Source organism: Ustilago hordei (assembly GCF_900519145.1).
Source record: "Ustilago hordei strain Uho2 genome assembly, contig: UHO2_contig_12, whole genome shotgun sequence".
In the NCBI taxonomy this organism is placed as follows: Eukaryota; Fungi; Basidiomycota; class Ustilaginomycetes; order Ustilaginales; family Ustilaginaceae; genus Ustilago; species Ustilago hordei.
The window spans coordinates 5441-22956 of NW_024545263.1; the positions used below are offsets into that span (position 1 = coordinate 5441).

General features: G+C 51.6%; 4 protein-coding genes across 4 annotated transcripts; 2 read left to right on the forward strand and 2 right to left on the reverse strand.

Annotated features, from left to right (window-relative positions):
- Positions 1-4549: 4549 nt before the first annotated feature.
- Positions 4550-5134, forward strand: UHO2_05069 (uncharacterized protein; the record flags this gene model as incomplete). The annotated part of the gene is made up of 1 exon (XM_041556072.1): positions 4550-5134. The coding sequence occupies one exon, from the start codon at positions 4550-4552 to the stop codon at positions 5132-5134; it is 585 nt and encodes a 194-aa protein (XP_041412006.1).
- Positions 5135-8930: 3796 nt separating this feature from the next.
- UHO2_05070 (uncharacterized protein) lies at positions 8931-11363 on the forward strand (the record flags this gene model as incomplete). The annotated part of the gene is made up of 1 exon (XM_041556073.1): positions 8931-11363. One exon carries the CDS (start codon positions 8931-8933, stop codon positions 11361-11363), a length of 2433 nt encoding a protein of 810 aa, XP_041412007.1.
- Positions 11364-12201: 838 nt separating this feature from the next.
- On the reverse strand, positions 12202-13551 carry UHO2_05071 (uncharacterized protein; the record flags this gene model as incomplete). The annotated part of the gene is made up of 3 exons (XM_041556074.1): positions 12202-12907; positions 13003-13277; positions 13381-13551. 3 exons carry the CDS (start codon positions 13549-13551, stop codon positions 12202-12204), a joined length of 1152 nt encoding a protein of 383 aa, XP_041412008.1.
- Positions 13552-15418: 1867 nt separating this feature from the next.
- On the reverse strand, positions 15419-17168 carry UHO2_05072 (uncharacterized protein; the record flags this gene model as incomplete). The annotated part of the gene is made up of 2 exons (XM_041556075.1): positions 15419-15828; positions 16007-17168. The coding sequence occupies 2 exons, from the start codon at positions 17166-17168 to the stop codon at positions 15419-15421; spliced, it is 1572 nt and encodes a 523-aa protein (XP_041412009.1).
- Positions 17169-17516: the final 348 nt, after the last annotated feature.

The window sequence follows — 17516 nt, forward strand, 5'->3', positions numbered from 1 at the left end:
ATAACTAGTTATGGTGAGTAGAGTGGATGGGGATCCACTCGACCTATGATGATTGAGAAAGCATGGTTATATACCTCTTCACAGCATTGCCAGCGATGCTGCTCCTGCTCTCTCTCCAGAGAGTACCTTCTTCATCGAGTACTGCTCAGGGGCCTCTCCTGCTTGGCACCCCTGTGCCTCTTGAGTGGTGTCGACTCCTTCGACACTGCTCCTCCTCCTCATGACCTGTGTCGACTTCTTCGACACTGCTCCTCCTCCTTTGATCAGTGACAGTTCCTTTGGCTCTTGTCTCTCGAGCCCCTGAGTGGTAACCATCTGCATGCTCCTTGAGCTTGGTCCTCTTCGTGGCTGTGCCTGCTCCTTGAGCTTGGTCCTCCTCGTGGCTGTGCCTGCTCCTTGAGCTTGGTCCTCCTCGTGGCTGTGCTTGGCCCTCCTTTGCATGTGAGTCCATAGGAGTCCATGGTCTCCATGGAGACTGCACTACGACCATGCTCTCTACTGGTGTCGACTAGGTCTTCGATACCTGTGCTCCTTCCATATGAACCCATGACCCTCCTGCTTCTTGAGCATCCAGGCCCATGACACATGGGTTGCTGGTATGAGCTGAGGTCCATGGCCTTGGGGTCACCCATCTTGGTACTGCCTGTGTGGCCATCTCCTGAGTCGGTGGCCTCCTCAAAGGGGTCTACTGTGGTGACCATAACCTTTGGTCCCATGGGTCGAGAGCTAAGAGGGTCTACCTTCCTGCTGGGGCAGTCTCTGGCCCAATGGCCGATACCCTTGCATACATGACAGGTGTTGATACCTGATGGAGCAGGGCTTCCTTGCTTTGAGGGTTGGGTGGGATGATGAGGAAGGGGTCAGTTTAGGTTTTGTATAGTTGCTTGTGTAGTTGCTTGTGATGGTGATCGAGCTGGATAAGGTTGAGTGGGTTGTCAGATGGGGATCGAACTTTGATTTAGCCGAGACCCAGTTCTTAGTGGAGGTGACGTGGTGTTTGGGAGTGAGTGTCTAGCCGAGGACTGCTGTAGTAGCATCCTCTGTCGATCGATCTCCTCAACCTCTTGGTACCACTCCCATCTCTTCCCAGGTGGATTCCTCTTGAACTTCTCCTGTATGCTGCGAGTGAGACTTCCTCTGAAGAGATCAATTACTAGCTCGTTGTCATCTAGGTTGACCTGTCCTTCCAAGTCTCTGAACCGCTCTATATGACATGTGGCGGCACCAGGAGCATCACTTGTGAGTCTGAGAGCCAACAGCTTGTTGTATGCCTCCATCCTAGCATTGCGTGGGTTAAACTGTTCTGACAGTCGCTCTGTGAAGTAGTGCCAATCATTGAACAACCTGTCATGGGCCTGGATGCTCAAGAAGCAGGAGGGTCATTGGTTCATATGGAAGGAGCGCAGGTATCGAAGACCTAGTCGATACCAGTAGAGAGCATGGTCGTAGTGCAGTCTCCATGGAGACCATGGACTCCTATGGACTCACATGCAAAGGAGAACTGAGCCACATGTGAGGAGGGCCAGGCACAGCCAAGAGGAGGACCAAGCTCGGATGGTTACCACTCAGGGGTGAGAGAGACAAGAGTCATAGGACACTGGCAAGCAGGTCCTGAGGAAGAGGAGCAGTGTCAAAGGAGTCAACACCAGGTCAGGAGGAGGAGGAGCAGTGTCGAATGAGTCGACACCACTCAAGAGACACAGGGGTACCAAGCAGGAGAGGCCCCTGAACAGTACTCGATGAAGAAGGTACTCTCTGGAGAGAGAGCAGGAGCAGCATCGCTGGCGATGCTGTGAAGAGGTATATAACCATGCTTTCTCATCATCAAAGGTCGAGTGGAGCCTCATCCACTCTACTCACCATAACTAGTTATCACTTCAGCATAAGTATATATTAGTTTCAGTCAGCATAGCAGCAATCCATCAAAGGTTGCTCCTCACCGTAGTGTGTGTGTTGTATCACCACTACCTGACATCCAAAGGCGCCCATAGCAGGTTAGCAGTCCAGATCAAGATAGAACCGAAGGCAGTAGTCCACTGCGGTCCAGGGATCACTTCAAGCATCAAGTCAACACACTGGACACTCGTGTTGACGCCACCAACCTTATCACCAACACCATCAACCTCATTATCATCGACATCACCAATCTCATCACCAACACCATCAACCTCATCATCATCAACACTCACACCAGACCTTGGTGTCATCATAACATTGATATTGATCATGCTGAGCTACCCCTGAATGGAGTGTCCACAGAGGTCAGCCGAAACCTACAATAGTATATACAATGAATGCCACCTGCTGTCACTGCACAACTTGATAGTCACCGATACCGAGACAATAGCTGTCGCACAGTTTGATAGTCACTGAGTATCTCGACAGACCGACCTGGGTTTCAGGCGCGAGACCCCTGACACATAGCTGCACACCAGACAGGTGATTGGTGGCATGGCTGGAATAGTAGTTGACAAGTGTGTGGTAGACTGTGTTCCTGTGTTGCTGCAACATCAAATTAGAATTGGACTGTCTTCCAGACTGTAGTTGACTGTCTTCCATTTCAATTGGACCATCTTTGATCTGTAGCTGATCATCTTCCCAGCTCAGCACACACAGAAAATCAACTTTGTATTGGACCTTTGAAATGGACTGTCTTGAATTTTGAAGTGGACTGTCTTCCAGGAGGGCAAGACACATCTGCCCCAAGGCCTGAATTTTGAAGTGGACTGTCTTGAATTTTGAAGTGGACTGTCTTGAATTTTGAAATGGACTGTCTTGAATTTTGTATTGGACCATCTTGAATTTTGTATTGGACCATCTTGAATTTTGAAATGGATCGTCTTCGAGGAGCACAAGATGCGTCTGCCTCACAGCCGTACACCCTTAGAACTTTGTATTGGACTGTCTTGAATTTTCAAATGGACTGTCTTCAAAATTGTAATGGACCGTCTTCAAAATTTAAAATGGACCATCTTAAATTTTGTATTGGACTGTCTTGAATTTTGTATTGGACTTTCTTGAATTTTGAAATGGACCGTCTTCAAAATTAAATTGGACCGTCTTCGAGGAGCGCAAGATGCATCTGCCCCACGGCTGGACGCCCTTAGAACCCTAACCCTAACCCTGCTGTTTTAGACAGAAACATGTATACTCAATTGACTAAAGTGAGAGTGTGGTGAGGACCTCAAGCTCCCTGCTATATATATATACAAATGTGTGGCACATGCCTAAAGTGGGAGCACTCCTACTTCATGATCCATCTTGACAACAAGCAGGACTGTGTTGTACCTGATCTTTGTGTAGATCTCCTCCTCTGTGTCCCAATTCTTTTTATATCAGCACGTATTATCATATTGGATTGTTTCCCTCAGCAGGCTAATGTACCTTCTTAACAACGACAACAGGGTGCCACTCGCTTACTCGGATGCCAATCATGCTGGGAGTTGGAAGGAGAACCCATACTCCACTTTGGGCTTTGTGTTAATGCTATTTGGAGGAGCCATAGCTTGGAGGAGTTGCTGGCAGAGGATCATATTGACATCAACTGCTGAAGCAGAAGTGGTGGCCCTCAGCAATGCATGCCATGACATTGATTGGCTCATTGACATTGTCAAGGGTCTCAGCCTCATTGGCAACAGCAATGCAGGAGTTGTACTCCACACCAATCACCAACCTGCACAGTGAGTCCCCTCCTTGGATGGACTGCAACAAAACAAGGCACTCACACTTTGTGTGGCATACATCAAGGATGCAGTCAAAAAGGGGCTCATTGTCATCAAATGGATTCCAGGTGAGTTATAAATTGCAGATGGTCTTACTAAGTTGCTCAATGCTAGAGGGAGTAACAAGTCATGCAAAGACTTAGGTGTGCTTGCCAGGTAAATTAGCCACCAATAGGAGGAGTGTTGGAGGTTGGCCTGACCTTGTATTGGTGGCATCATGCTGATATTGCTGATATAGGGGCCAAGGAGCTGGACCTCCTCACTTTGTGTGCCCCTGCATCATGCATAGGGGTTGAGGAGCTTGGGGCCCCTCCACTGATGTGTCTTGCCTTGTCTTGTTCCACTTAAATAGTTGCATCTGTCACTGTAGATAGTTTGCAATATTACCTCTCCTTGTTTTTGTCTATGAACCTAAAACCAGCTTGTCCAAACCATAGTTACGCAAGGCGACATATCTTTCAACATCTACCACAAGGGGTGTTCACTCCAGCGGCAGTGGAATATCTGGTTGAAAGTATCAGTATCTTGGCAATCAACACCGAGCTCAGACATTGTTTGCTGCAGCATCAACTCAACTTGGGAGGAATGACCTTGACCATCTACAACGACGCAGGCGGAAACCAGACACAAAAGGACTGGGCTGTTTTCGATTTCACGATCAAGAGAATCTCGGACGACCTGTGTCGCCTGACATACCACCCTCAAGACCAACAAGTGATTACCACTGACTTCGAGGCTCAGTCCTTGGACTAAGAATGATGATGTTCTGAATTCTGCCTCTTCTGGCGCTAGTTGCCTACTTGTAGGCCTCTGCAATATCTGTGAACATGGATGCTTGGAAAGTTCAGTGCCAGTTCACTGTCACCAACTATCCTGCACTTCTCCAAGCCTATGACACCAATCAAGCTGTTCTCGCAAATGCGTTGGCCGAGAAAGCGCGAAACGCCGTCATCTCGTTCATAGGAGTGCAGGTAGGTGCTGGAATTGTCCATGTGGCACCGAGATTGGCCACCAGAGCAAACCAGAATGCAAGGCACTGCTTGATCGATATTTACTTGGAAAAGGGGCGGCGCTACCACGTCTCGAGGCGTCGGATGATCCGAGCTGGCCAGGCGGTGGCCGTGGCTTTTGCTGTGAATTATATTGGCATATCAAACCGCGGGCTGGACAATGTCACTCCAGAGTTGGCACCAGTCTTTCAGCTGCCGGGCTTGCTGAGCAAGTTGACGGTCTATGCCACCGATGGGGACATCGCACAGGCGACGCAAATGATGCTCGATCTCGCCATCAAGAATCTGAGGGCAGTTGGCGTTTCTAACCCTATTATTAGGAGACAGCAGATACACTGCCCTCGTGCAACCACTGATAACGTATTCATACCGCAGCTCACCTTGTGTCCGACTTTGATGTGACCAGTGATTGCTATGGTTACTAAACGATGGTCTTAGATGCTGAAGGTAACGATCCAATATGATGATGCAAGTTGACGTAAGCTGATACGGAAGAAACCGGGTAAGGCCGATCCGATCGGAGAGCGGGAAAAGGCCGATCTGATCAGAGATCGGATACAACTTAGTCCCGCTAGTTGTCACGCTTCATCATTGAGTAGGATACTCCCACATTCGGCATGTGCCACGAAGATGTATATATATTGAGCTGAGAGCTCTAGGCTCTCACCTTGTTCTTTTAGGTCAATATAGTATAGTGTTTCTGCTGAATAGCTTGAACACTGTGCTCTGACTGTCGTCGGCCGCTGAGTGTCGACACCCGTCCTTCTTTTAATCTTTTATCATTAGAAGGCCATAGTAAATCAGACAGAGTTCTTCCGCTCTGACACGATGTTCATTAGATGCTAGCACTCCGTCGCTTAGGCTCCAGATGAAAGAGCGAGGAGAGATAGATGGAACAGGTCAGAAGATCCGGAGACTGAAAAGATCGGTGCCGTCCCTATCTGCCAACTTGACGATGCTGTATGCAGAACTAGAAATGCCGATCAGAGAATTTTCAATCTTGCTTCTACACTTGTATGGTGATTGGTGCAATCCACAGGAGATTCTTGCAGCCGATTCTAGCGTCGGGCCCAGGATTATATGAGAACGTCAGTTTCCCACCAATCACGGCTAAGAAAGAATAGATGCAGTCGGCAGAGGCTTGGTATGCAAGTGGTGGTGATGCTCACATAAGCGGGATTGCTTTCATCAAGAGCAGGTTACGCCGAGACAGTTGCTTGTCACACTCGGCGCAAAGGAAAAGACACGTATCTGCGGAGGTTCAGGCAAGGAACCCCTTCTCAACCCAGTGAAGCAAATTCCGCAAAGACGGTGCGGACTGTTGCGTTTCGTTTAGCCATGCAGGTGCAGCTGCAGCTGTGAAGGATGCTGACTGTCAAGTACAAGCCTGGTTCGGGCAAGAGAGTCGAGGAGTGCTGGGCGAACAAGGTTTGCTGCAAGCCTTGAAGCGGCTACCTTTTTTTTTTTAGCAACATTTTCTCGTTTCTGAACTCGGCTGGCTGTCGAGCTGCAGCTTTTAACAAAGACATCCAAGTTTTCACCTCACTTTTTTCGATTGTTGCTTGCTTGTTCGGTGCTTGAATCCGGCGACCGCCTTGGTCATACAATGGAGCGGACTTTGAACTTTACAGGCCGACGCCTGGTTCTTTCTGCCTTGCCATAACACCCGTCCTTTATAGAGAAGGGAACGACAGACGAAGAGCGGCACGTCCCACATCGTATCTGTAAACTGTCTCGATCGGATTCCGAAGCGAGAAAGGTATCTAACAACCCGAGTTTGTCGGTGCGTTCGGCAAGCATACTTGATCAACTTGGGTCTCGTTTGCAAGACCAAGAAATTTTTGTCCGCTGTGCCGATGAGAAAATATGTGCGTGTTGTGATCGGCAGTGAAGTTGCCGAGATAGTCGTAGCGGCCCATTCAATGCTGTCTGCCTAGGGTTCCATTCGTGCCAAGCTCAGGCGGCGACCATGGACGATTGAAAGCCTACATGCTGAAACCGTGTTGAGAAGCCATCCATCCCGTGAGCTCTGATAGCAAGAGGCTCTACAGCAGCGAGCTTGTCTTGGCGGCGTGTGCTTCATCTACAATCGGCGACTGTGCAAAAATCCCACCAAGCTGGCAGAGGGAGGTTCGGATCAAGGTAAAATTTCTACACGATTTGGAACCGTTGTGCTCCCGACCCCGATCTCGAATGCCTTCCGAAAGGAAGTCGCTGGCGGTTGACCGGCACAGATCATATTTGACGATTCCTCGCCCGCACCTCGCTTACCATTCGAGACGCCTTCCTGCGACAACCACGACCAAGGCTTCGGCCTGACATCGACACCACGCTGTTGACGTGTCTGTCTGCGCTCCTCACCATCGGCTTCTCTGTTTGCCTGGACAACCATTTGTGAAAAACCTTGATAGAGGTTCGCGTGGGCGACATCAGACTCAAAGAATCAAAGCGAGCAGCAACGGCATACATCTCTGCCACAGTCAGACACAGTCAGATTCACATCTTTCGAGCACAGCTGTGCATTCGGTCCGATCGTTTGGCTGCCTACAACGCCGGTCTCAGTGGATCCCTAATTTGTGGCCTCGCTTAGCTAAGTCGTACGCCAGCATTCGCTTTACAGGCTTCAAGGGACCGACTGACCGGTTTTCGATCCTGGGTGACATGATCCTGTTCGCATGAGTTTGCCACAACTTCTTCCCTGTCGCTTGGCTTGTTCGGTCAATTAGAACAAGACTCGGGAAGAAAGCGTTCAGCTCGACAATCGCAACGCATCGCACCTCTCTCACCGCTACCGTTACCTCCCTGTCTCGCTGACACAAATAAAAAGCCGAATGAGATTTTGAGATTGAGATTGAGATTGAGGTTGTGTTTGTAGTTGTGGTTGTGGTTGTGGTTATGAAACCTTCACTTTGCCTCATCCTATCGGCTTTTGCACTTTTGTGCTTTTGCTCTCCGTGCCGCTGTCTTTGCTGTTTCATTGTTACAGACGCAATGTTATGAGATCGGAGCTTTTTTCCCCTGCGAAATGAACAAGATATTTTCAGCTCCGTAAGCTGCAGAGGCATTGCATTCTATATCCTCTCCAGGTGAGGGCAGGTGAGGGCTTTTGTTTTTTTTGGCTGGTCCCCCGCTCCATCAAAGGCCTGTTTCCGGGTGTCGCTTCAAATCTCGTCAGCCCGCATGGTGGTGATTGTGGCTGCCGAACAGAAGAAAGTCCGGCCATCCGTAGATCCTTTTAGCCAAACCCGCAATTCTTTCCTGTACTACCGAACCGCACAGCCGCTTCAACTCGATCCCTCTCGTAATTCAAACACTCACTTCCTCATTTCTCCAGCCATTTGTTCTATCACTCGGCTTGCTTGCTCTGTCATGCTAGCTTTCATGTCCTAGGTCTTGCCTCTGTCCTGGCAATGCATTTATTCAATTCCCTTACTTTCATGGACTCCGAGACAATCTCGCAATGTCACCAAGCCTCTCTCGCAATGTCATCAAGCCTCTCTCGCACCGATTTTGCCCTTTGACCGCCTTCTTTCCCCGACTTGCTGACTTTGGTCGCCTTAGCTGCCGTAGTGTCCGTGGCCCCGGTTCCGTTCTATCCGAATCACACCCACCTCTGCAAGCCACCTTGCTCCTACATCGACTCTCGCCATCCTTGCCTCACCTCCACCACCATTACTATCACCACAACCTCCACCATTACTATCACCACAACCTCCACCATTACTATCACCACCATCTGTCTCTGCGATTGGTCTCCACGACTTGCATCTGCGACCTGCTCTGCTATCTGATTTCCATCTCGATCCAGTTCCTCTCGCGCATTCGTTTCGCCATTACTTGCTTCGACGCTGTTGCCGTACCACAACCTCGTAGCCTCTTGTGCACACCTTGTCTTTGCACCACTTGCATCGCACGCTCTGTAGCTTGTTGATTCACTCTCCGTCAATCATCAACCATCGATGAGGTCATCTTGAACCATACATGCCCGTCACTGCGCTTGCCCCTGATCACCCTCAGATCAGGATTGAAGCACAAGCCACGCGCATTCCGATCTACTTGCTCGATTTGCTTTCATACTACGCTTTCGTATCACCTGACGACGCCAAGTACATCTAATACAGCTGTCTCCCTCGCTAGCGTGCTTATGTCCTCCCAACTTTGCCCTTCTTAAGTACAACACACACATCCACTTTCCCACATGTCTGACGCCAAACCTCCGCACAAAGGCTCTGTCCTCAGCAACCTTGACAATTCTGCAGGTGCTCCGAGCCCTCCCGGCACACCACCGAACCAGGGCCTCTCTGCCTCTCCCGACGACAAGATGGCTCTCTCCGAGTCCAAAGAGGGAGCAGACCAGCCCATCAATAACAAAGACGCAGAGCCTGAGGCAAAGAAGCGCAAACGATCTCAACGGGCTTGCATTCGCTGCCGCGGTCAGAAGCTCAAATGTGACGGCGTTTTCCCCTGCGCACGCTGTCTCAAGCTCAAACTCGTCTGCAAAGAGCCTTCGGAAGCCAACGCAGGCACTCCCGCCTCCAACAGAGTCAACCATGACGATCGCGACCACAAAGCCAACACAGCTTCCTACGCTTCTTCCGCCTCCAACCGTGCCCCGTCTCAGGCCTCCGTCCAGCTCACCGCCAGCGGTCTCCCCTCCCTTGTTACGGCGCTGCCTCCCTGTTCTTCGACTCACAATGACTCCGCTTTTGGGGAACGCCCTCGCAACGCAAACCACACACAGGCCGATGCTCACCATCCCGACCTTCGTCATCCATCAGATCGCTTCAGATACTCCCTGCCCGATGCTGTGCGACGCATTGACAACCTCGAGCGTACCGTCTCTCGTCTTCTTGAGAGGATAGAGGGCCACACTATCTCTTATGACCGTAATGGCGTCAACTCCTCAGCAAGATCCTCTTCAGCTTGGTCCGCCGCATCGCCTCAGAAGCCGGAGCGCAAGCGCCTAAGGGCCGATTCCCCTGTCGACTCGGATGCCGAAGTAGACGAGCTTCAGGACGGCGCTTCTGAGGCCAGCGTTCCTCTCCAGACTCCTTCGCAACAGGACGGAAGAAGCAGTCGCGACGGCCTCAGTGCCGTCGACGAACGTTCAGCCATTGCTAGAACTTCCACTGACGCTGCCGCTCCCGTCTCCAGTCGACCGTACAGCAACGGTAGTCGGCACTTCACCGCCGCCAACAACCCCATTGAGGCAGGCTTTATCACGCTCGAAATGGCTCAGACGCTTCTCGAAGTCTTCCTCACCTACTGTCACGTCTTTGCGCCCTTCCTCGAGTTCGATGACAAGATTAGCATCCAATCTCTCGCCGCATCCGAGCCTTTCTTGCTCTCTGTGCTTCTCACCATCGGATCGCTATACCAGGATTCGCATGGGAAAGGTGAGATCGCCATACGATCCGAGATCCATGCAAGTTTGGCATCCTATGCTCTCAATCAGCTAGGCTCCCAGCTCTTGCATCCTGAACCCACACTTGGAACTGTCCAGGCCATCCTCTTGATTGCATATTGGCCCCAAGCTTTCCCTGGCTCTCCTGATGAAAAGCTCCTGACCGGTTATGCAGCCAATCTCTTGCAGAGCGTGGCACAGCAAGCTCAACTCGGTGCCATCAGTGGTCATCGAGCCGCGTCGAATCTCTCACATCGCTTGCCAGCCCTCTGGGCCTCGCTCAAGGCTTTCGAATCGATTGCCGCCATCGACTCGGGCAAAGGGATGGATTTGACCGACCACGATCTCGTCATGTCCAAAGTGCCGCGTCAGTCACGAAGCTCGATCCCAACGCCATACCTCGTTCGAGCCATGCCAGTCATCAAGGAGTTGCAGATGTGGCTTGGCCAAGTCTCCTCGAACTCACCTCTGGCGCGAATCGATCTGCCTCCCCCGGCTGCCAGACCCAACCTCACGCACGACTGGGACCGATTCAAATATCTTCAGTCTCAGCTGTTTGATGTGGAGAAGCGCTGGCTTGCTTCGGAGACCGACTGTAGCAGACTTGAGCGTATCGTTGGACTTGTCGACCGTTGGACGCTGCAGACCTATCTCGCTGCGGTCGCACTCAAGTCGGCCGAGATTGGTGGCCCATCCAAGGCGCATGGCGCGGAACGTGGTCCCGGCTACGATTCAAGGTATGAAGAGGAATCTGCCAGGTTCGTAGCAGCTTATAGACACGATATCCGCCAAGCTTGCCAGGTGTTGATGGACATCTTCACTGATCCCGAGATCAGCGATGCATTGCTCTACGCTCCCGGCTACCTACTCCGACGTTTCAGCCAGGCTGCAGTAGTCTCGGCGCAGCTCGTTGACTTCCACGACGCCGAGCCTGCTCGCGCCGCGCAAGAGCTCATCTATCTGTGCAGCAAGCGCTTCGATCAGCTGGGTCACATCGATTTTTCATCGTTTGCCGCCAACCTGTCGTGGTTTGTAAAGTCAAGTTACGAAAAAGTCCGGGGCCGCTCATCGAGGGATCAGCGTGATGGCGTAATTGGTTCTGATGCACCTGACTCCATCACAGCCCCTGAACGTCGCAGATGGCTCGGAGCAGACCTGTTTGGTGTCTTCTTCGGCGTTGGCATGATGGCTAACCACGGAGCAGGTCTCGGGCTTGCTTCTTTCTAAATGACATCTTCTCGGCGAGGATGTTTTCACAGCACATATTCTTTTTGGGTATCGCTCTCTTTTCTCGAACTCTCGCATCTTCTCATCTTCTTAGACGCTACAAACGTATGCTCGTATCATCGTAAAATGTATTTGTACCAGTTGCTATTCAGAACAATGCATGTCCTGTCTGGACTCAATCGCACGAAACGTAACCAAAATTGTATATACATAACACGAAAACTAAGTGGATTGCAGCCAAAGGCCCGTGAGGGCCTCGAAGACGACGAACCAGGCTGCTAATAATACGCCTTGCTTTGGTGAAGATGATGGTAGTGAAGAGAGAAGCGGAGAGCGGAATGATGTTGTGAATAGCGGAGCGGAGAAGCGGAACAATTCGATTGTTGAGTCCAGCCCAGCCGCGCCCGCCATTCTTTGACGATCACGTGATGCATATTCCGTCCATTTCAGTGAAAGCATTTAGCTTCTACTCCGAGCATGCGGCTTCTACTCCGATCCTTGGCGCCAACTTTGCTCACTCGGGTATATATCACATTACCGGGGTCGACTATCGGGCAACGGCATGCCGGCTAGTGAATAGCCGGCATAGTTTCTCCATGGCTTCACCAGCACGTTTCAGCCTCATTATCCTCGTATCACATATGCATACATGGAACGCTAGAAGACATATATATATATTTTTTCGAATCACCCTGTACTTAGCTCATAAACATTATCACAATCAATACTTGTGATCAACGATACTCGACGCACTTACTTTAACAATTTCCGACGACATCTCTGTCACTTCCTGCAAGATTTGTGCATGTGCGTCACGCAGCCCTGCTGGCGCAGGTGCTTAGCAAGTGGCACATCCGTTGACGTCTCGGGCGCTGAAGGTGACACGGTTGGTAGATCCCTGACCTAGAGCGCCACCCCCAGCGATGACGATGTCTTTCGGGTTGAATCCGCGGGTCACCTCACGTGAGTAGGCAGCTGGCGCATTGGAAACGGAAAGACGAGTCCAAGCATTTGGGGCACCATTGGCACGGTTGAGGTAGAGGCCAGTGTCGGTGTAAGCACTGACGACGACGGTACCGTTAGCGGTAGTCCCAGACGAAGAGCCGATGGGAGTCCACATGACATAAGGGCTCGAGCGAGGAACAGTGCCATCAGTAGCCCTGAGAACCTGCTTCGGCTTGTCGGCCCAGCTGAAGGGGTCGTTTGAAATCTTGTAGTAGACGGCAAAGTCACCTTCAGGGGCTCCTCCGTTCTCGTAAGTCATGATGTAGTTTCCGTTGCCCATCTGAGCAACGATGGGCATACCGGGACGAGCAGCATAGAACGACTCGGTGACATCATCAACAACGCTGCCCCAGTTCTTGAGATCCTTGGTGGTCTGATGGACCAACTTCTGGCCGTACCTTGGGTCACGCTGGTCAGAGTAATAGCAAATGAGCTGACCGTTGTTGACGAGAAGGAAAGGCTCCCAGACAGGAGTCTCGCCGTTGTTGGGAACAGCCTTGCCACCAGCAGCAATGTGTGAGAGGAACTTCCACGTCTTTCTGGAAAGGCGGAACAGCGATACGATAAGTTCATTGCGGATGTCGTTAGTATCTGTGTGTTCTTTGCGATAGATAAGTTCAAGAGATTAACTTACCCTTTGTCAGTGCTGATGTAGAGGTCGAGCTGAGTCTTGGAAAGGTCCTCAGGGATCGAGTTACCGGCGAGAAGGATCGATCCAGCAGAGTAGCCAGCAAAGCTTTGCTTGAGCTCGTAGAGGAAAGGCTGGTATCGAAGACCCCAGTTGTTGACCTGGTCCGTTACGGTCGAGAAGGGAGACCACGTGTAGCCGTGGTCAGTCGATCGATAGATGGGGAACCAAGTTTTGCCGCCAGAGTAGTTCTCCCACGTGCTTAGTAGTGTTCCTGTGTTCTGTAGGGAGGAAAGCACAGATGAAGTGAGGTTCGGCAAAGGAGAAGGCAAATTGTCAGTCAAGCTGCTCGCTGGCGATCCCGATCTGATGAAGGAGACTTACGTCGTTGACTGTGAGCATGAGGGTTCGAGCATAAAGCGAGCGATCACTGGTGTAGTTGCTTCCAGGCGTGTAGATGGTGACGGGGCCCAAGTCTCGCTTTTGAAGTGAAGAGGCACTCGCCATGGACAGCGCCAAGGAAACCAGCCCAAGAGCTTTAGCGAAGAAACGCATGTTAGAGATAAGGGACAAAGGATAGAGAATGCTGAAGGATGGAGAGCAAGATTGACGAACAGTGTCGCCGCTTGGGGATTTGATGGAGTTCGAAGTTTTCGAGAAGAGGAGTGGATCTGACCATATATAGATTTGATCCTGGCTCGCAGGGGCCGTGTGTGTCAACGGAGAGGAAACCTACTTTGCGGTGCTGCACGGCTTTGTTGATGTGGTATGATGGGAATCAGGAACGCTAGACTCTCAGCCTATAGCACTACCACGGAGAGTAGGATTCCGAGCAGCCACGAGGCATCAAGCAAAAGAGCGGCTAGCGAAGCTCCATGGTGATGCCGCACCCCAACGTCGGTGCGCACACGTTCGGCTGTCTAGTACGATGGTTGTGAGGCATCAAACAAAGTTACACCTCCGACTTTGCGAATGCACACATCTGCAACACATCGCCGGCTACCTTTCGATTCGATTCGAGGTGGCTGGGTATGAAGGAAATCTCTCTTTCTCGAGGCAACAACGATGCTCCTGATCGAACAAGTCTAAGTGCTGATCCGTTGGAAAGGCAAGCATGCTGAGAAGTGGAGAAAGACCGAGCTTGTAGCCGTTCTGTCCATGTCTGGAGACCTTGATGTCAATTGTCCCGGTCGGATCACACCTCTACGACGCACAAACGAGCTGAAAGATTTGCTCAGTCCGCATGAAGCGGAAGGCCAAGTGAGGGTCTTGCAGGATCTATCTATAAACTGACGGACCTGAAGTACCGTATCACAGAAACGAGGAGCCCCGCAATTTCCGTCTCTTGCGAGCAGAACATGACAGGCGGCTGGCGAGATCGACAACTGAGACAGCGGAGCTTCAAGAGGCAATCGCTGAAAGTTAAGCGTGAAGTACCTGTTGGTGAACACACTTCAAAGATTGCCGGAAGGGTTAATCGCAGTGATGGAGGCAGAAGGGGTATCTCAAAGAGGATATGTGGTCTGCACTGTGTGAAGAAGGTTCACGCAAACAATGGAAGATGTGAGGGGGGAGCGTAAGTGAAGGCAACTCACGACTCGCTTCTTTGACAATTGTCCGGCAATCTAGCTCTACTGCCTCGCACGCAAATCTCGATGCAGCCTTGGGCCTGTCACCAGAAGACACTACAGTGTACTGCGTCCGAAGCGTGGATGCGGGGTTGTGTAGAACTGCGGAGGAAGGTTGAGCCTTCGCTCGCAATTCTCTCTCTTCCCAGTCGTCGTTCGTTTCGAGCTTGTATGCAGGCTTCCAGACGACGTTTTGTACGGACAACTGCCTTCCGCGGAGAACAATGAAGAGGCCTAAGTCAATTGCCCGTGTCGGCAAACCATCGGCCAGTCCCACCTTGCGCTTCCGTTCTTATTGCGCCTTTCACGCTTCCATCGTTCAACCGCGAAGTACAGCCTTGGTATGTGTGGCGGCCTGTTTTGAGCTCAACCGCCCGTCTTCAGACCTGCACGTTGGGGTCAGAAACTTGGCATGATGAAGCCGGGCAACTTGTCGGGTTTCTCATATGTGAAGCGTCTCGCTTGCCCACGGGGTCTTTGCTCTCTCTCAAGATAGCTCGTCAGCATGAAGAAATCGACGTGGAATTCTCGCGCTGGAAGGGTGCCTGATCCATTCACAACGCTAAGTGATCTCAGACCGCATCTGATATCACACAAGCACGCACTAGGTTGCAAACAAGCTGTCAGATGCGATGTACGATCCATTGACCAGACTTAAATGTGCAAGCAGTAGTTGATACAAGTATTGCAGACGTGACAAAGTGGGTTCTGAGTGAAGCAAGGGGTATGGGTTGAGAAAGAGAAGAAAAATTGACAGCTTGACACGACGAGAATTGGCCGGTGACAGTTAGTGCTCAGTGCTTCTCAACGTCGTGGTCGTGGCTGCTGGTCTTGAGGCCATCGTACTTGTCTTCATGGCTTCCAGTCTCGAGGAACTCGCCCTGAGGAGCATGGATAACACCTCTTCGAAGCTGCTCCTCGCGCTCCTTGTCAGAGATGGTCATGTCGGTGAAAGCAACAATGAAAGGCGTCCTCTCGAAGAAGGCGTCCATCTCCTCGAGTGTTCGTCCCTTGGTCTCGGGAAGGATGAGGTAGAAGGTGAGGGCGTTGGTGAAACCACCGATCGCGAAGAGAAGGTAGTACTTCCAGCCAATGCTTGCAAGAGCCTTGGGGGTGACCTGGCCAATCATGAAATTTGCAACCCAGCAGCTGATACTTGTGAGAGCGGTGCCCTTGGCTCGGATCGAAGTGTTCATGATTTCGACTGTAAACAAAGAAGTCATAGAGAGAGGAACGAGAGTGAGAGTCAGCGAATGCTTCTTAAATCAAAGCGATGTCGATTCAGCAGGACCGATATTGGCCGAAGGATGTCCAAAATCGACCCGTGCTTTCTCAACATCATCTTCATGTGGGCCATTGGTCCCCGAGATTGGGTTGCTTACCTGGCACTGCCCACGAAAGAGGTCCAATTCCGGCCGAGAAAAAGAAGTTAAAGATCCAGATCATGGCGATGAAAGCACCACCGGCATGCTTGTTGGGGTTAGGACCGGCGGCGGGGTAGACAGCTTGAAGAGCGGTGGCGACGGAGAAACAGGCACCAGCCATGGAGTTGCAGACGATGAGGGGCCATCGACGACCGAGCTTGTCGACAAAGAGGACGCAAGCAGCTTCACCTATGAGGGCAATGATCGAGTTGATACTCTGGAGCAAAAAGATACGTGAGTTGCTGTAGCCAAAGACCTTGAAGATGTCGGGAGCGTAGTACTGGATAGCAGCGACACCGGTGATTTGGACTGAGAACTGAAGGATAACACCGATGGCGACCTTGCGGATGTTCTGCCTGCTGCTGAAGATCTCGCTCCAACCACTAGCGGTTCCCTTCTCAACGGCAAGCTGAGCCTTGATCTCGGCAAGCTCGGCACGAACGAAGACATCGGAGGTGTCACCACGGGCATGGAGGCGAGCAAGCGAGCGGAGAGCGTCCTCCTCGCGACCCTTGGTCATGAGCCATCGAGGCGACTCGGGGAAGAGCATGATGAGGAAAGCAAGGGGAACGGCAGGGGCGATCTGGAGACCGAGGGGGAATCGCCACTCAAAGACGGTGCCGGCCTGGTGGATGCTGCAGCCGTAAACGACGAAACTGGCAATCAGAGCGCCGATACCGAGGAAGAATTGCTGGAGAGTGGTGAGTCTGCCTCGGATGGAAGGATGGGCGATCTCGGACTGGTATAGGGGAGCGAGAAGCGAGAGCATACCGATACCAACGCCGGCGAAGAATCGACCAGCCATCATCATCCCTTGGTTAGCAGCAGCGGTCTGGAGGATACCACCGAGGATGAAGATGATGGCACCAACCATGATAGCGAAACGACGGGAGAAAGCATCGGCAATGAGGGAGGCAGGGATACAACCGACAAAGGCGCCAAGCAACATGGAACTGACAATGAAGCCAATGTAATCTGCGCTAGGGTTGTTGGTGACGCGCAGAAAGTCAGGGGAGACAATGACTCCAGCGATGACGCCTAAGTCGTAACCGAAAAGTATGGAACCAAGGGCTGCAAAGCAGCCGCAAAGCCATGTGTAAAGCTTAGGGGGAAGCGCCATAATGTCTCGAGTGACGTCGTCCTATAGCGAGGATGGTGGGGTTCGAAGCCGTGTCCGGAGAGGGGATGAGAAGGTCCAGAGTCCAGGATCTTGACGCGACGAATCGAAAGGGGAGGCCTTGCGTCGAAGAGACTATTGTGTTGAAGAGACTACTACGAGGGATGGGGGAATGGAGGGGAGAAGAACGGACAGCTCAAGTTATTATATGGATATTGATGTCGTGCTTGTCATTGGCATGATAGTGCAGACTAGAATGGGCTAAGAAAGTGGGGGCCCGCAAGATGCACATGGTCTTGGTGCGGGGTTGTGGAACGATGTGAGCAAAGCAGGCGGATTGGCGAGGAGTCG